The sequence below is a fragment of the Panthera pardus genome, unplaced genomic scaffold (genome assembly GCF_024362965.1).
Source record: "Panthera pardus isolate Hobbes unplaced genomic scaffold, ASM2436296v1 HiC_scaffold_13, whole genome shotgun sequence".
NCBI classification, from domain to species: domain Eukaryota; kingdom Metazoa; phylum Chordata; class Mammalia; order Carnivora; family Felidae; genus Panthera; species Panthera pardus.
The window spans coordinates 49,659,200-49,676,706 of NW_026526688.1; the positions used below are offsets into that span (position 1 = coordinate 49,659,200).

Below are 17,507 nucleotides of genomic sequence, written 5' to 3' on the forward strand. Positions count from 1 at the left end.
ACCCCTCTTACTGACTTCCTTTCTTCTCAATTCCCTAATCCCCTCCTTTGCTCCTTCCAGGGATTTGGCATGCTTCTGATGGAGGAGGCAGAAAGAATAGCTAGAGAAGAACACGGATCTGGGAAAATAGCTGTTATATCAGGTAACTGGAGGAGAGCAAAATTCATGATTCATTCACATTTTAACTTGGTATCACAGTTAAAACTATCTCAGGCCTCTCTTACCCCTATTTATGATTAGTCAGGATTGGGCCAAGTACAACAGTAAAAGACTTGTGCTCACACACAGAATTCCTGTAAGCAGTCTGGTGGAGTAGAGCTTTCAGAAGCACGGAGTGGCAAGACCAGTAATCGGTGTCCTATCTTTCTTGCTGTCACACCAGTCGTCTGTCTGCCCCACTAGTCGTCATTTCCTCTCTTGTGCTTTGTGCCCAGTTACTCTGTCTGGGAAATTGAAATTTGGTGATATGGATCCAAGAAAAAGTAAACCAGTGTGGCTGTTATCAACACTGTTGTTCAGAAAGTTAAAATGGAACCTCAGTTGCCAGTACAAGATATTTAAAGGCAGAGTTCTTTGTTCCATAAATATTGCTCTCAGTGACTTTGCTTCAGGGAACAGCTTTCCCTTGTTTGCAGCTTTCCCCATACTTTGTGTGGGACATCACACAAAGGGAAGTGGGCACAAAAAGGAAATTCTAGTGTGAGAGAAAAAGAAATAATATAGATACCCTTTCACTCCTACTGTTTAGTACTATATCCCAAAAATTGCTATTCCTAATAAGAAGCTAATGTGGTAAAAGCCATGATCAGAATGTAGGGGTTTTTTTCCTCCAGGTTTATTTTCCCATTAGAAAACATGCTCCTTTCTTAAAGCAGATTCTTTTCTTTTAAGATCTTGTAAATAATCTTTTCTGAAAATGAGAGTTGAAATGCGTTTTTAAAAAAAAAATAAATTGTTGCTAATCAATAAATCAACACCCTTGCCCAGGTTTTAATGATTATAATTATGAAAATGTAATGACCCAGGCTCACTTAATCATTTAGTCTGGCTATGGTTTTTGGCATTATCCAGATGGATTAGTAAAACATTTCTTAACATAGCTAGCTTTATATATTTTTCTCTGTTACCTTAATTTCACTAAAAAGAGGCTCACCTAAGTGATACTGATATTTGTAATAAAAAATGTTTACGTCTCAGTTGTAACCTGTGGTTGTCCAGAAGTCAACCTTTCCTGTTCCCCGAAGAGGTCCAGCCTGACTTGAGACTTACTCTACACACACACCTGTGAAGGGTTGAAAGCACCTGACATTCAGCAGTCCCTTTCGCTAGAGCACTGTCAGTGTGTTCAGCACAGTACTTCTCAGGCTTTAATGTGCTTGTACATTATCCAGAGATCCTGTTAAAATGCAGATTCAGGGGGCGCCTGGGTGGCTCAGTTAGTTAAGCTTCTGACTTTGGCTCATGTCATGATCTCACTGCTCGTGGGTTCAAGCCCTGCATCGGACTTTGTCCTGACAGCTCAGAGCCTTGAGCCTGCTTCTGATTCTGTCTCCCTCTCTCTCTGCCCTTCCCCCACTCGTGTGTGTGTGTGTGTGTGTGTGTGTGTGTGTGTGTGTGTGTACGCGCGCGCATGCGCACACGCTCTGTCTCTCCCTCTCTCTCAAAAATAAACATTAAAAAAAATTTTTTTAATGGAGATTCAGTCTGGGGTGGGGCTTGAGAGCCTGCATTTCTAACCAACTTACAGTGATACCTGTGCTAATTGTGTCTTCAGACCACATTTTGAATGGCAAGGTTTTCATATTCTCTTCCAAACCATTAAGGGAAAGATACTCTCTGTGACCATGGTGGGGCCTGCACACCCGCAGTCTACTGTGCAGTCACGTGGTTTTCTGGTATCTGTGGGAACATAATCAATTTTACAACCGAAGAACTATTGGTATTCTATTACTTCTCCACATTATTTCATTAACCTTCATAATATCTATCCATTTGTAGAAATGTTACATGCAGAGAGGGCCCCTGACTTGGCTGAGGTTCTATTCAGGCACCCATAAGAGCCTTAGTTTCTGCTTTTTATGAGCAGGGTGTCTTTCTAAGTGGAAATCAGCATCTGTCCTCTTTCTAGCTTTTTATCATAATCTAAATAATAGCTCAATTTCAGATCATCTGCTTGTAGAATTTTTAAAATAAGAGTCTTGCTGAAAAAAGCTGGGAAGAACCTTTCTCCTTAGCTGCTACAGTAGGACTACTAGATTTCTGTATAGGGGGTTTCTTTGGGCTAGTGGGTTTCTGTAAGAGCAGTCCTGGATTGTCTTTTGGAACTAAAGTGAGTTCTGTGGGAGGAAGGAAGCATTATTTCCTGTCACTCTAGTCTCTAAGTTGCGTCATTGCTTTCTATTAGGGAAAGCACATAGTACCTTGACTTTCTCTTTGACTCAAGATCTGATCACCCTTCTAATGAAAAAAGCCAGGAATATTTCTCTATGTATGATGCATTTTATTCCTCTAATTTAGTAACATATTGTTCAGTTAAGTTTCTGAATCAGACACCTGAGATGTCCATTATTCAGAACTTGGAGTAGTACAGATTTAAAGTATGCATTATCATCACCTTTTATGTAGCTTTTGTCCTTCCATGTTTGTTCATATTTCACTTTGGTCTTTCTGCTTTGAGTACACTGTGTGTGTGTGTGTGTGTGTGTGTGTGTGTGTGTGTGTGTGTGAAATTAGTTTTTGTAAAAAGTCAAACAGTTCTCCATAATTTGATCCTTGGAATGAAAATCTCCTTATGATCGCAGTGGTGCTTGTCTACTGTGTTTATTCACAGTGCTTCATTAGGTGTGCTGTATAGGAAGAGACACTTGGTGGCGGGAGAGTTTGGATTCCAATCCTGTGTTGACCGTAGCCCTCACTTCTTGTGATCTTGGATAATTTCACTTGATCTCCATTCTTCCCTTACTGAAAAAAATTGGGGTAGGTTATCTTCTACAATTCTAGCAGTCTAGAATTCTGCCCCTTAGTGTTTTCATCTCTTTTAGTTCTCAACATAACCACTTGTGTTTTACTGATTACATTTTAAGTAGATTCTTTCCTGAAACCATGTTAGGAAGCCCTTTAATTTCATTAGTAATTGCACTTAGTCTCCTTGTATGTTAGATATTTGATGATAAAAATGATAAAGTTTCCCATGGTTAGGTTATCCTATGATTTGTGGATACATATTGACTTCATCACAATTTGGTGCTACTTTGTGACCTAAGCGTCGTATGTTTTTTTCTGACCTTGTCCTTGATTTGTAAATCCATCCTTGTTCTGGTCTGCAGGCTTTTGTACACAGTGGTGGCCTACATATTCTGTCCTGGCATAACTAGTAGCTTGAGTAAGGGAGAGACAGGTCATTTATCATTCTGGTTACAGTGACTGTAAGAGTAATGCACTTATGTCGAGTTTTTTTTTTTTAATTACATTCTGATTCATTATGACTTCCCCTCAACTTGCCAGCAGATTTTCTGTTATTTGGATTTATAATCTTTGATTCTGCCTCTAGACAGTATGATTAACTGCACAGTAGATCTGATTTGAATCACTAGTCAGACTCCATGTGTTCTGTTTTTCCCTGTTAAAAACAAATTGGTTTTTATCTTTGTTACCTCAATATATTTTGTTTCTAAAAGGTATATACTGAATATTTTACAGCTAATTTATCCTTTTTTAAAAGACTGATTTTATAGCTACTTGAGGAAATTGAAAATTTTCTTGTTTATTGGAGTCAGGTGAAGCACTTAGACCTTTTAGATTATTCATTCTATTTTTTTAAGTATATATAATTGTCTTCGTAAGTAAACTGTATTTCAAAGTTAACCATCAACTCTAAATTTGAAGATTAAAGCAAAAATGAAATGATTGGCTTCATCAGCATCAGAATCACCAAGTGTATTGAGTGTCTCCTATGTTCAAGGGACCGGAGTTGAGAGGGCAGATCAAGAAAGTATGAGATACTACTGCCTGGACCTTGAGGGGTGTTGAAATTGGGCTGCACAGTTAACTCAGTCTTCACCCCACAGATTATCCTTAACTCCAGAGGAAGATAAATTTTTCTCTCTACTTAGACTATATCTCAACTCATGATTAATTGCTTCAGAATAAGAAAATAATCTTTTTTGTACATACAAAATGGGTAAACCAGTAAGGTAAGAACAACCAGTTTATAACATGTGTGGGCAGTTAATTACTGCTAAATAAGCAATTAATTAGTCCCTATTATATCCAAGTGCTTTAGTATCTCTCACCAGCTTATGTAGCTTCTGTCAACATACACCTGTTTAAGATTAACAAATTGTATCTACTTAAAAGCCATGATGTTTATCTATGTGGATTTTTATCTCTCTTTCCTTTAAATATGTTAGGATGAAGCCATTTTTTTCTCTTCCCTGTCTTATGGTGTCAAGTACAAGTGATTATACTGTAGAACCTAACCTACAACATTTGAAATGCCATCACTAATAATCACCATGGAAACTGGAGATCTCTGATGTTACACTGCCCGTACCATTTCCAAAAGGGCAAATATAACTGTTGATAGCTGCTATTTAAAAAGCCACTTAATATACCCAACAGATGATTTTTTTTTTCTTTTGGCAGTTTTGGCTAGGTATCAGATCCAATCGTGTTACTGTTTCTGTTTGCCAAGCTAATTACTATGCATCAAGACAAACAGCTATTCCCAAGCTCCCCCTAGTACCTTCGTCATAAGCAGTATTCTATTTGTGTTCTTTCAAGTAGAAAATTAATATGGCCATTGGCCAAGAATTGTACAAGGCTGATAGATCACACAGTGATGGTGAGAAATGAGGAAAATGTCTGAATGGTTGATGACAGAAATCCACTGAAGTCAGAGACTGTTAGCCATTTTGTTTAAACCCATTTAAAGTCAAAGAAGAGAGAAGGGGGGAAGATAAATATATAGGATGAATAATCCTTAAACCTTAAATATAGAGTGAGTAAACAAGTCACTGTGGAGAGGAGATCATTCTAAAATCATGATGCTCAGAATATGATTCTAAAAGCTACATCTACAATTCCTACTAGTGAAAAAACCAACATGCCTATGCCTTACATAATCCAATATGGTTTCCTGGGACTGAAATTCATGGTCTTGTACCCCAGAGCCAGTGTTTAATGATATGTGGGCAGAAAATAACAGTCATTTGGTTTCATTAAACTACAAATGGCTTAGATTTACTTACTGAACCCCAGAAACTTCACCTGTATTCCAGGCTGCAACCCATCTCCCTTTACTTAAGGTGAAGGTAGTTTTATTCTCTGCATTATAATCTAGGTGAAAAGAAGCGTACATTTGTAACTAGATGTGTCTGGTAATGGACTCTTGATCCTTACCAAAATGCCTAGAAAAGCTTTTCCTCATTTTGGCTTATTTGTTTGCTAAGGATACAGGAAGCCTGCCAAATGCAAACCAGTTTGTGCCGCCTGTGTGCTGTGTGCATAGGACTTCTCAGAAAGGGGAAAGATTGTGTGCTCTTTTGTAGTTTCTGTTTCATCCCTTTACATAATTTATCTTGTAATAAATTATCCCCTAATGAAATGCACATTGTTAGGGTTCTGTATATTCCTCTATTTATTCCACTTTAGCATTCTAACAATTAAATGTTTTTTTAAATGTTTATTTATTTTTGAGAGAGAGAGTGCAAACAGGGTAGGGCCAGAGAGAGAGGGAGAGAGAGAGAATCCCCAGAAGGCTCTGCACTGTCAACTCAGAGCCTGATGCCAGACTCAAACTCACAAACCATGAGATCATGACCTGAGCCAAAATCAAGAGTTGGCCACTTACTTACCCAAGTGAGCCACTCAGGTGCCCCCATATTTCTTTTTTGGTGCATGTTCCAATAGGATTGTATTGTGGTGGTGGGTAATATCTTTCTGTTTAAAGATAATAGATAAAAACATAAAATATTGCATTGCTACAAGAATTTGATTCTTAATCATTAGACTAGCAATGATGATATGGAATACTATTTTGCTAGATAAGAAATTAGCTAAATGTTTGCCAACTGGTGTGTGTATTGCAGCTGGACTGTGGAGGCAGCCTTGCATAGCTCCTCCCAGGACTCTGCATTCCCTGATTTGTTATTCATTCATTTGTAGAGGAATCAGGTACCAGATTGTAGTACTTTGCATATCAAGTGCATTATACCCATCCCTCTCTCTGTATTTCATGACTATAGTAACTAATGCGTGTTTTCCAAATATTCCTTAATAGGCCACTGGTGAGTGTCCACTGTTTGGATCTTATGGTGAGGTTTCCTAGGCAGAAGCTAGTGATAGGAGTAGGTAGTAGCTTGTTGGCACAGGAGGAACAGCATCTGGCAAGTGCTGTTTCTCTTCCTAGGTCCATGCTATCAAGTATCCTTGTATCTCAGAAATGTGTACATTAATGTCCCAGAGGACAGCCCTGCTAATGTTGACATGCTTAACATATGTATACTTTTTCTCCCCATTCTTGTTCCTCTTAGTTTATAGATATTGGGAATTACGACTGTACTTCTGCTTGGGAAGAGGAATAGTGCTATATCATGTGGCTTCTAATAATATTCCTGAGAGGTCTGGGTGCTTTGATATAAATGACTGCCTTTGTTGTAAAGTTAGACGCTTCATCGGCTTTTTTCTGAGGAAGGAAGCCTTCTCCAGAGTTGTCTAGTCTAGACTTCTCATCATCTGCTGTTCGTCACAATGTCTGATTTTAGTTTGTTGCAGTATTAACTCCTTATCAATGTAACTTTCATGTGGTTAGTACTGTTCTTTTCTATAAATATTTGACATTGTTATAATCCACTCAATTTTTGATAAAACTTTTCTCTTTTAGATCTTAGAGGCAAGGATTTGGCAGATTCTTCCCCTTTGGGTGAGCAGATTACTAAATAATTCTGGAAAACATTGATGCTGCCTTCCTTAGCAACCAAGATACTGTTTTTATAGAGCTTTTTAGTTTAAGCATTTCTAATTCCAGCAAGACATAACACAGGGAATTTCTTATTCTTTTTATCACATGGCTTGAACTGTTGTCTCTGACTCACATTTCTGAGACATTAACTGATGGATTTAGGGTTTTAGATTGTGGCCATGGGATTATATTTCCTTATGCCCCCTGCCCCCAATCCTCTACCTCCCTGAGCATCCGGTTGTCTGGTTTATCCACCATTTATGAATGAATCACTGTTGTTTGGTAAAGCAGTCCAGAAGCCCCAGATCTATATCCTATGTGCCCTGTTACCTCTTACTGCAAATCCTACTAATTAGTGGTTGTTTTGGTTATCTCTTGTTGTGTAACACATCACCCCAAAATTTAATGGCTTAATACAACAACCAATTTATTTTCTTAGTGATTCTGTGGGTCAGAAATTCAACTGGGCATAGAGAAGATGGCTCACTTCTGTTTCATGATGTCTAGGACCTTGGCTGGGGTAGCTTAAATGGCCATCAGCTGTGACTAGGTTGGCTTGTCTGGAGTTTCAGTTCTAGCTGGTAATGGGTGCTCAGTTGAGACTGTCAGCATGAGCACCTTGGTTCTTTTCCACCTGACTTGCATTTCTCATAGCATGAAGGCTGGGCTCTTAAAGGAAGGGAGCAAAGACTAGACTTAGAAGTCCCAGAACATCTTATATTCATTATCTGTTGCTGTGTAATAAATAATCACAAAACTTAATGTCTGAAAACAAGCGGTCATCACAATTCCTGTAAGTCAGAAATCTAGAAGTGACTTAGCGAGGTACCTCTGCCTCAAAGTATCTCATAAAACTCCAGTTAAGGTATCAGCTGGAGTTGTAATCATTTCAGGATTCAATTGGGGTTGAAAGATCCACTTCCGGGTTTACCATGTGGTTTGACAGGCTTCAGTTCCTCATGGGCTGTTGGTCTTAGGGCCACAGTTCCTCACCATGCCATGTAGGCCTCTCCAAAGGGCTGCTCATCACATGGCAGCTTGCTGCCCTCAGCAGAGTGATCACAGAGACGGCCCCTTGAGATGGGAGCTACAGTCCTTATACCTACTCTTAGTAATAAGTCAACAAGTCCAGCCCACACTCAAGGGGAAGGGATTATGCAAGACTGAATACCAGTAGACAGGGACTTTGGGAGTCCTCCTCTTAGAGACTGTCTACCACAATGTGACTTATGCCCCATTCTATTGGTTACCAGAGTCATTGGGCCAGCCCACATTTTAAAAGAGAGGAAATATATCCACTTTTAAAGAGAAGATCTGGTGGCGGCCACCTTTGCCTACTAAGTTAAATATGTTTTCATTAACTTGAGATTAAGTTACCCAGTCCCTTTCTACAGAAAACTTCATTTAGCCTTCTCCCAGGATGGACTGTCTTTGGCCATATGTAGATTCAAGAGTTCTTGTCCCAAACCCAATATCAGGGTTTCATAGAGCCAGTCATGGCAGCACAGTTATACCTAACACTGTCCTAAGTAGACTTTGGCAGGCCCCCACAAGTAGCCCCTGCATCTGACCTTTTGTCTGCTCTCTCTCTTCCATGAGGACATTTCTGTATTTCCCTTTATAAGCCTATCTAAATGTTTAATCCTTTAGATCTATGATATTGGCCACTTACCTTTCTTCTAGGTTATAGAATATAGACCATCTTTGGGCTGGTTTCTCTCTAAAGATATCCTACCCTTATCCACATTCCTGCCCCCAAACAAACACCTGAAAATAGTTAATGGACCTTGAAGTCTTGTTTTCTCAATTTGGGAAGGTAGTAAATTGTATATGACATAAAATTTGCCATTATAAACATTAAAAAAAAAAATTTTTTTTAATTTTTTTTGGGGGGGGCCTACAAAAGCAGAAGGGGAGAGAGAGAGGGAAAGAGAATGAGAATGAATGAATCTTAAGCAGGCTCCATGCTCAGCACAGAGCCCAACATTGGGCTCAATCCCATGACCCTGGGAAGGTGACCTGAGCCGAAATCAAGAGTTGGATGCTCAACCGAGCCATTCACGTGCCCCTGCCGTTATGACCATTTTTCAGTATACATTTTGGGGCATTTGTTACAGTCACAACGTTATACAACCATCACCACTATTTCCAAAACATTTTCACTACCCCAAACAGAGACTCTGTCCTCATTAAGCAGTATTCTCAATTCTCCCATCACCCCAGCCCCTGGTAACTTCTAATCTACTTTGTCTCTGTGAGGTGGAATCATACAGTATATGGCCTTTTGTGTCTGACTTATTTCCCTTAGCATAGTGTCTTCTAGGTTTATTCATACTATAACATTAAAAGATTATGCTTCCTTTACTAAGACTGAACAATATTCCACGTGTGTATGCTGTGTGCATGTGTGTGTGTATGAACATTTAATAGAAATCACAAGTAAAGCCATCTAGTTCTGGGCTTTTCTTTGTTGGAAGGTTTTTTATTACTGATTCAATCTCCTGACTTGTTGTAGGACCATATAGACCTGTTTCTTCTTGAGTAAATCTTTGTAGTTTGTGTTTCTAGGAATTTGTCCATTTTAACTAGGTTATCCAGTATGTTAGTGTATACACACATCAATATTCTTCATAGTATTCTCTTCTAACCCTTTTTATTTCTATAAATAAATTTCTCTTTCATTTCTAATTTTAGTAATTTCAGTCTCTTTTTCTTTATACTTTTCTTCATACTTTAAGATTTCAGTCTTTTTAAATTTATTAAGTTTTCTTTTATGACCTGATTTATGATCTAAGCTAGAGAATGCTTCATGTCCCCTGTGGAAAATGCATATTCTGCTGTTGCTGAGTGATGTGTTCTGTATATGCCTGTTAGGTCTAATCAGTTTAAAGTGTTTTTCAAGTCCTCTGTTTCCTTATTGATCTTCTGTCTTATTTTTCAAGCCATTATTGAAAATGTCTGTTGAAGTCTGCAATTCTTATTGTAGAACTATTTATCTCTCCCCTCAATTCTGTCCATTTTTGCTTCATATATTTTGGGGCTCTGTTGTTAGGTGTATGTGTGTTTATAATTGTTAAACCTTGATGAATTGAACATTTTGTCTCCTGTATCATATAGCAATTTTATTTTTAATTTTCTGAGGAGCCTCCATACTGTTTTTCCATAATGGCTGCACCAATTTGCATTCCCAGCCAACAGTACACAAGGGATTCTCTTTTCTCCACATATTGCCAACAGTTGTTCTTTTGTCTTCTTGATGATGGCCAGGCTAACAGGTATGAATGAGGTCATGTCATTGTGGTCTTGATTTGCATTTCCCTGATGAGTAGTGATGTTGAGCAACTTTTCATGTACCTATTGGCCATGTGGATATCTTCTTTGAAAAAATGTCAGTTTAATTTCTCTGCCCATTTTTAATCAGATTGACTTTTGTTACTAAGTTGTAGGAGTTAAGTATATTAGATAAAATTCCTTATCCAATATGTGAATTACAAATATTGTTCTCCCATTCCGTACGTTGTCTTTTCATTTTGTTGATTATTTCTTTTGCTGTATGGAAGCTTTTTAATTTGATACAGTCCCCCTTAGTGATTTTTCTTTTGTTGGTTGTGCTCCTTTAGTTCTTTGTTCATGGTTTCCTTTAGCTCCTGAGCATATTTAATACCGTTGATTCTGCCTGGTAATCCCAGTATCTAGGCTTCCTCAGGCACAGTTTCTGTCAAATTCTCTTTTTCCCATGAATGGCCTTATTTTCCTGGGTTTGTTTTTGTTGTTGATGTTGAGAACTGCACATTTGAATAATATAAAAGATTCTCCCCCTCTTCAAGGATTGCTCTTAAGGGCTGCAGTCATCCATTTGTGTAGTGACTTTTCCAAACTATTTTTGTAAAGTCAGTTCTTTGTTGCATGTGGACACTAAAGTTTCTGTCCTCTCTGCAATCAGCCTGTGACCTGACAGAGATTTTCTTAAATGTCTGGATCTTTAAAAATGGGGGAGGGTGCTGTATGTCTCTTCAAATCTTAAACAAACACCCAGCACAGAAAGGAGAGGCCAAAGCAAAGGCAGTAGTTCCTCCAGGAGCCTCCAAACCAAACAAAATACACAGCTAGCTGGCTTTAGCTAACTGCTGTAGGAATGGGGGAGAGTATGTGGTTTACATCTGCTGCTCTCTTCTCAGAGTTCAGCAGCTCCTTCATCAAGTGCCCTCCCTCCCCCCCACCCCGGTTGCTATAAATGTCTTATCAATTTCTAGTGTCTCAAAATGGTTGGTTCTATTTTTTTCCAGTTTAATGGTGGTTTCAGTGGAGGGACTGATCTCTGGAGTTTCCTATTTGACCATTTGCTTTTTCAAAGTCAATTTTTTAAAAAACTATAAGGGATACCACTTCCTTCCAGGTTGCAGATGGCACAGTCTTTAACTTCTGCAGAGACACACTAATGATTTGGGACGTGAGCAAAGTAGTGGGAATGATCTGTGACATAGCAGATATTTTGCACTGATATGAACAGAGCCAGTCCAGTTTTGAATTAGAAGTTTGTGGGCTCTCCTAGGTCAGACACTGTGTGAGGGGAAAAAAATCTAAGAGCTGTAAGATAACCTACCACCGTCATCCTACTCTAAGTTACCACAGTAGGTTTCATTTAAATTCTGTGTAACTGCTATACAAGTTATCTACTTTTATCCTTTGTTCATTTTGTCTTCGCTATTACCTTGGTATAGCCATTTCAGAATGGATAGAGGAATTTTAGGCTGCTGGGTAGCAGGTTGGATCTTATACCTCTACTCAGATATTCTCTGTATCATCCAGGATGATGGAGAATAAGGTCCTAATGTGCTTTATTAATGATTTGAAATAGTCAGCTGCTTTGAAGAGCTAAGATTACATGTGGGTAATTTTGTAAGTTTCTTTTTTTTTTTTTTAACATAGCAGGGGGAAAAAACTCTCTTTCAAAGATTTAAGGTCATTGAGTTAGTTAACTGGTTCATTTTCAGACATTCAGAATAAAAACCTTTCCCAACTCTCCTACATGGGCATTGTTGAAGAGTGAAATAGTGCCATCCAACTAAGCGATCAATGAGATGTAATAAAGTCTCATTTTAGTAGCAAATGAATGAAACTAATGAATACATTTGCCTTGTATTAACGCTGCTAGGCACATACCAAGTACTCAATAAATAGTTGATTAATTGAACCCAAAAGTAATTAAAACAGTTTGTTTTTATTTCACTGATTTTTTTTAATGATTATGAATCATCATCTCAATCTTTTGTACCTACTCAGAAAAATCAGATTTAAGTTTCAAAGGGTTGATTTAACATATTTTCAAGTTTGGCTTCAGGAATGTGATGTGGCTGAAGGTAGCTAAAGAGGCTGGTGACCAAAGCCAAATCACAGAATATTACTCTAGGCACGTGTCTGGATACTCTTTTTCTACCTTATCTCATTTGATCATATCACATCTGGCAAAGCAATGAAGCTAAAACAGGAATTTGGACCACCCCCTGCCCTTCCCATCCCGAATGCTCTACTAACAATGCTAGTAGGGCACCCTGAGGACTGCTGCATATCGGTTCAAGTCCTGCTCATTCCCTAGCCCACTGGGCTTTGCAGACACACCCAAGCGATCAGGTTGAGAAGTCAGTTATTTGTAGAGTCCACTGCATCTCTTCTCAAGGGCAGGAGCAGTGTTAACGCTGAGGCCTGTGACACAGTCTGCCTACGTCAGTCCAGGAGGCTGGCAGACGTCAGCTGTGAAATGTAATTGCTTGCTGTTGGCCGACTAACAAGAGGAAAGTTACTGTGAGGAGGACTGTTTGGAGCCCTGCTCAGCACCAAGGGGTGAGGGGAGCAGGGTGTGGCCCATACCCAGCCCCAGTGATGGCCTGTTCTCCTCCAAGCTGGCTAAGAGTGCTAATGCTTTTACCAGCCTGTTCTGCAGATTGTAGAAATGCAGCAGGGGCATGGAGGTGGGGAAGCTGTCCAGAAACAAGAGGCACAAAGAAATACAAACGGGCGTATTTTTGCTTAGTTGTTTAAGAGGTTGGAGTTCAGACCCGCTGGAGGTCAGACTTCTTTCCCCAAAATACTTAAATCTTCCCAAAGGGTCCAGAAGTAGATTTTCCATCTCCGTGCTACTGCATGTTAGTGGAAACAAAGATAGGAGCCTGAAAATATACCTTTCTTTCAAAAAAGCACAAAGCCTGAATGCCTCTTCTCAAGTTGTAATGGTTTCTAAGGCCCATGCCCTGTATAAAGGCAGAAATAGCTCAGGGAGTCTGTATGCTCAGTTGGAATCATGACTGAGGAATGCTTAGTGTTACCCCAGTAAAGCTGTTCTTTTCAGCAGCTTAGGAAATCAGGGCACACTCTGTTGAACTTTGCACTTATCTGAGGGCTGTCCTGTGTTAGATGTAAGGAACTGCTTCTGTCTCACCTCTGCTGGTTATGGTGGACAGATAACAGGTGTAGCTGTTTTAGGATGCACTTTGACCAACAGTACACCTTCAGTCTGGTAATTAATGGTAAAGGAGATATCACCATCTTTATTTGAAAGAAGGCAATTAAAACATGCCTCCAGTGAACATGCTGAGCAGAACCAGAAGGAAACCCAATGTATTTTATGACTTCACATGAGTAGAAAGCTAGAAGCATTAGCAGTCTGGTGAATTAATTGATCATTGTTGAAGCTGGGTAATGGGTATATGGAAGTTCGATACATCACCTCTACTTTTACATATTCTCCATAATAAATTAAGTCCATGGAAAATGGCATCTACTTTGTGAAATTAGAAAATATAAAAAGCCAGAGCTATGTCTTTAAAATGTGGGGGCAACTTTATAAGAGATAACAGTATAAATTAGAAAGCTGCCTCTAAATCTTTAACAAGGTAAGAAAGCTGGAACTAGATAAAGCCCTGCCCTTCATGCCTTTTACACTGAGTCATTTTCACTACCTGTCACCTAACATACAGGCAATTTTTTTTCTTTCTTTTTTCTTTTTAAAGACATCCCTCAGGGGCACATTTCTTTGTATGTATACAACATAATAACTGAATACAGTACAATAGTTGATTATATGCCAGACACTTCCTAATGATGGAAGTCATTGACTTCAAAGAGCTTACATTCTAGGAAGATAGACACGCAAGTCAAATGAAGCACAGCATGGCGACCGGAACAACAGGACTATAAGTAAGGGAAGCAGCTAGCATGGAGAGAGATGCTATGAATTCTAGCTTCTTTGTGGATAGGAGAAGTATATTCCGAGGTCTCCTGGTGGTGGGTTTGTCCAAGTTGAGGGTTCAGTGTGGAATGAGCCACTCATCCTATTCCTTCTACCTTATTTCCTAAATTCTCTGGACAAATTGAGTTCTCAAAACACATTGAAACATCTATAAAATGGAGTGCCCCTCTTGAGCCTTTTTCTTAATTGAGATATTATATGCAATAAAGTACATTTTAAGTGTACCACTTGATTAGTTTTTGCATGTGAATTATATTCCCATGTAACTATTAGATTAAGATGGAACTTTTTCAGCCCTCCAGGAGACTCTTCTTCCCTCTTTCAGTTCATACCATCTTCCAGATGTAACCAGTACTCTGACTTCCAGGACCATAAAATTAACTTTACCTGTGTCTGCACTTTGTGTTGATGGGATCTTTCATATGTGCTTTCTTTCATACATGTTAGGCCTTTGAGGTTCATCCATGTTCTTGCAGATAGCTATAGTTCCTTTTTCCATTCTGTGGGTGAAAATATAATTTATCCATTCTACTACTGATAGATATTTGGGTTATTTCCTGTTTGGATATTATAAATAATGTCTTTTGTTGGATATAAGCATTCATTTCTCTCTTCACTCAGGAATATAATTGCTGGGTTATAGGATGTGCTTATGGAACGAGAGCTTTAGGAAATAGTACAAACAATAAAGTGGTTGTACCCCTCTGGGGGTTCTGAGCTGTCTTCCTATATTCAGTGGGTGTGTGCTACTATCTGACCTATATTTTGTGTGTGTTTTCCTCTTGCTGTATCCCAAGCCACAATGTTGAGTAGAAGTAATGATTAGAATGTAGAGACAAGGTGAAATTGTGCAAGATAGAATATCAGTAATCCTATTTTTTTTTTAATTCTAGATAACATACAGTGCAATATTGGTTTCAGGAGAATTCAGTGATTCATTACTTACATACAACACCCAGTGCTCATCACAACAAGTGCATTCTTTAATACCCATCACCCAGCTAGCTCATTCCCAACCACCTCCCTCTGTCACCCCTCAGTTTGTTCCCTATCATTAGGAGTCTCTTGTGGTTTCTCAGTAATCCTTGAATTAAAAGGGAAATTGTCCAGTGACCTGTCATCACATGATATAGTACTGTTACTTCCATTGTGTCAGCTTCAATTCAATTTTCTAAACACTTGAAAACTTTCAAAGGAGATAGGAAACAAAACATGGTGGGGAAAGTCCTTTTCCTAAGTAGCAAATGTTTGGGCTAAAGAACTAGGCTAGACTTGAAAGAGCTAACAGTTCTTTGGGTTTTTGGTTTGTTTTGTTTTTTGGGTTTTTTTAAAATTTTTTATATAATTTATTGTCAGATTGGTTTCCATACAACACCCAGTGCTCATCCTAACAGGTGCCCTCCTCAGTGCCCATCACCCACTTTCCCCTTAAACCCTCATCAAACCCTCAGTTCTCAGTATTTAAGAGTCTCTATTTCATGCACAATACTCAGCACTAGGAATACAAAGTAAAGAAAAAGGTAAATAGAACTCGTACCACTTAGGGAGGCCAACAGTGGCACAGTCCACCATGGGGAGTTCTGGGGGGCAGAACACTGTAAAGAAAACCGCAGTTGTTTTCATTCACATTACACACGATACTCTGAATACCTATGCTACTGACACCGAATGTAGGGTGTTTCCACACATCAAGCAATTCTGCCACACCAGCTGTGTGTCCTGTAATTTAACTCCATTCTGACACTGTCTACCTGGAGACAGCTTCAGATCCCACAGGTTAAGGGCTCAGGCCCACAAGAATGTCCTCACTTCAAATGCCAATTGCAAGTCCAGGTTGTTACCAGTGCTTCTGACCTATAAATGGAGGTTTCCACCACCCCCTTCTTAGGTTTGATTAGTTTGCTAGAGGGAACAAGCATAAGCAAAGACCTGGAAGCTAGAAAAAGAGCCAGACATGTGCAGAGAACTTAAAAAATTGAAAATTCACCAAGGCTGAAGCATAATTTTTAAGAAGAGAGGTGTAGCAAGAGATAAAGCTAGAAATGTAGTTGGGTACCAGATCGTAAACAGCTTTAAAAGAATAATAACAGCCAATGTTTCTGAGGAGTTGGCTTTTTTCAGACCCTGCACTAATCACATTCCATAGACTATCTCATTTAATACTCAACATCCTGAAAACTTAAGTACATTATTACAGAGGATAAAATAAAGGTTCAGGGTTCTCTTTTTTTGCTGGGTCTCTGTCTGGTTTGGGAATCAAAGTAATGCTGGCTTCATACAATGAGTCTGGAAGTTTTCCTTCCTTTTCTATTTTTTGGAACAGCTTGAGAAGGATAGGTATTATCTCTGCTTTAAATGTCTGGTACAATTCCCCAGGGAAGCCATCTGGTCCTGGACTCTTATTTGTTGGGAGATTTTTGATAACTGATTCAATCTCTTCTCTGGTTATGGGTCTGTTCAAGTTTTCTATTTCTTCCTGTTTGAGTTTTGGAAGTGTGTGGGTGCTTAGGAATTTGTCCATTTCTTCTAGGCTGTCCAGTTTGTTGGCATATAATTTTTCATAGTATTCCCTGATAATTGCTTGTATTTCTGAGGGATTGGTTGTAATAATTCCATTTTCATTCGTGACTTTATCTATTTGGGTCTTCTCCCTTTTCTTTTTGAGAAGCGTGGCTAGAGGTTTACCAATTTTGTTCATTTTTTCAAAAAACCAACTCTTGGTTTCATTGATCTGCTCTACTGTTTTTTTAGATTCTATATTGTTTATTTCTGCTCTGATCTTTATTATAATTTCTCTTCTTCTGGGTTTGGGGTGTCTTTGCTGTTCTGCTTCTATTTCCTTTAGGTGTGCTGTTAGATTTTGTATTTGGGATTTTTCGTGTTTCTTGAGATAGGCTTGGATTGCAATGTATTTTCCTCTCAGGACTGCCTTTGCTGCATCCCAAAACGTTTGGATTGTTGTATTTTCATTTTCATTTGTTTCCATATATTTTTAAATTTCTTCTCTAATTGCCTGGTTGGCCCATTCATTCTTTAATAGGATGTTCTTTAACTTCCATGCTTTTGGAGGGTTTCCAGACTTTTTCCTGTGGTTGATTTCAAGTTTCATAGCATTGTGATCTGAAAGTGTGCATGGTATGATCTCAATTCTTGTATACTTATGAAGGGCTGTTTTGTGACCCAGTGTGTGATCTATCTTGGAGAATGTTCCATGTGCACTCGAGAAGAAAGTATATTCCGTTGCTTTGGGATGCAGAGTTCTAAATATATCTGTCAAGTCCATCTGATCCAATGTATCAT

At 38.8% G+C, this 17,507-nt stretch overlaps 1 protein-coding gene across 1 annotated transcript in view; it reads left to right on the top strand.

The window, feature by feature from the left end:
• Positions 1-17,507, top strand: part of ELP3 (elongator acetyltransferase complex subunit 3) — a 97,635-nt gene that overhangs the window by 77,213 nt on the left and 2,915 nt on the right. The window contains exon 14 of the mRNA XM_019440875.2: positions 61-142. Within this exon, the coding sequence (XP_019296420.1) occupies positions 61-142 (82 nt within the window). The remainder of the gene's footprint in view (positions 1-60; positions 143-17,507) is intronic.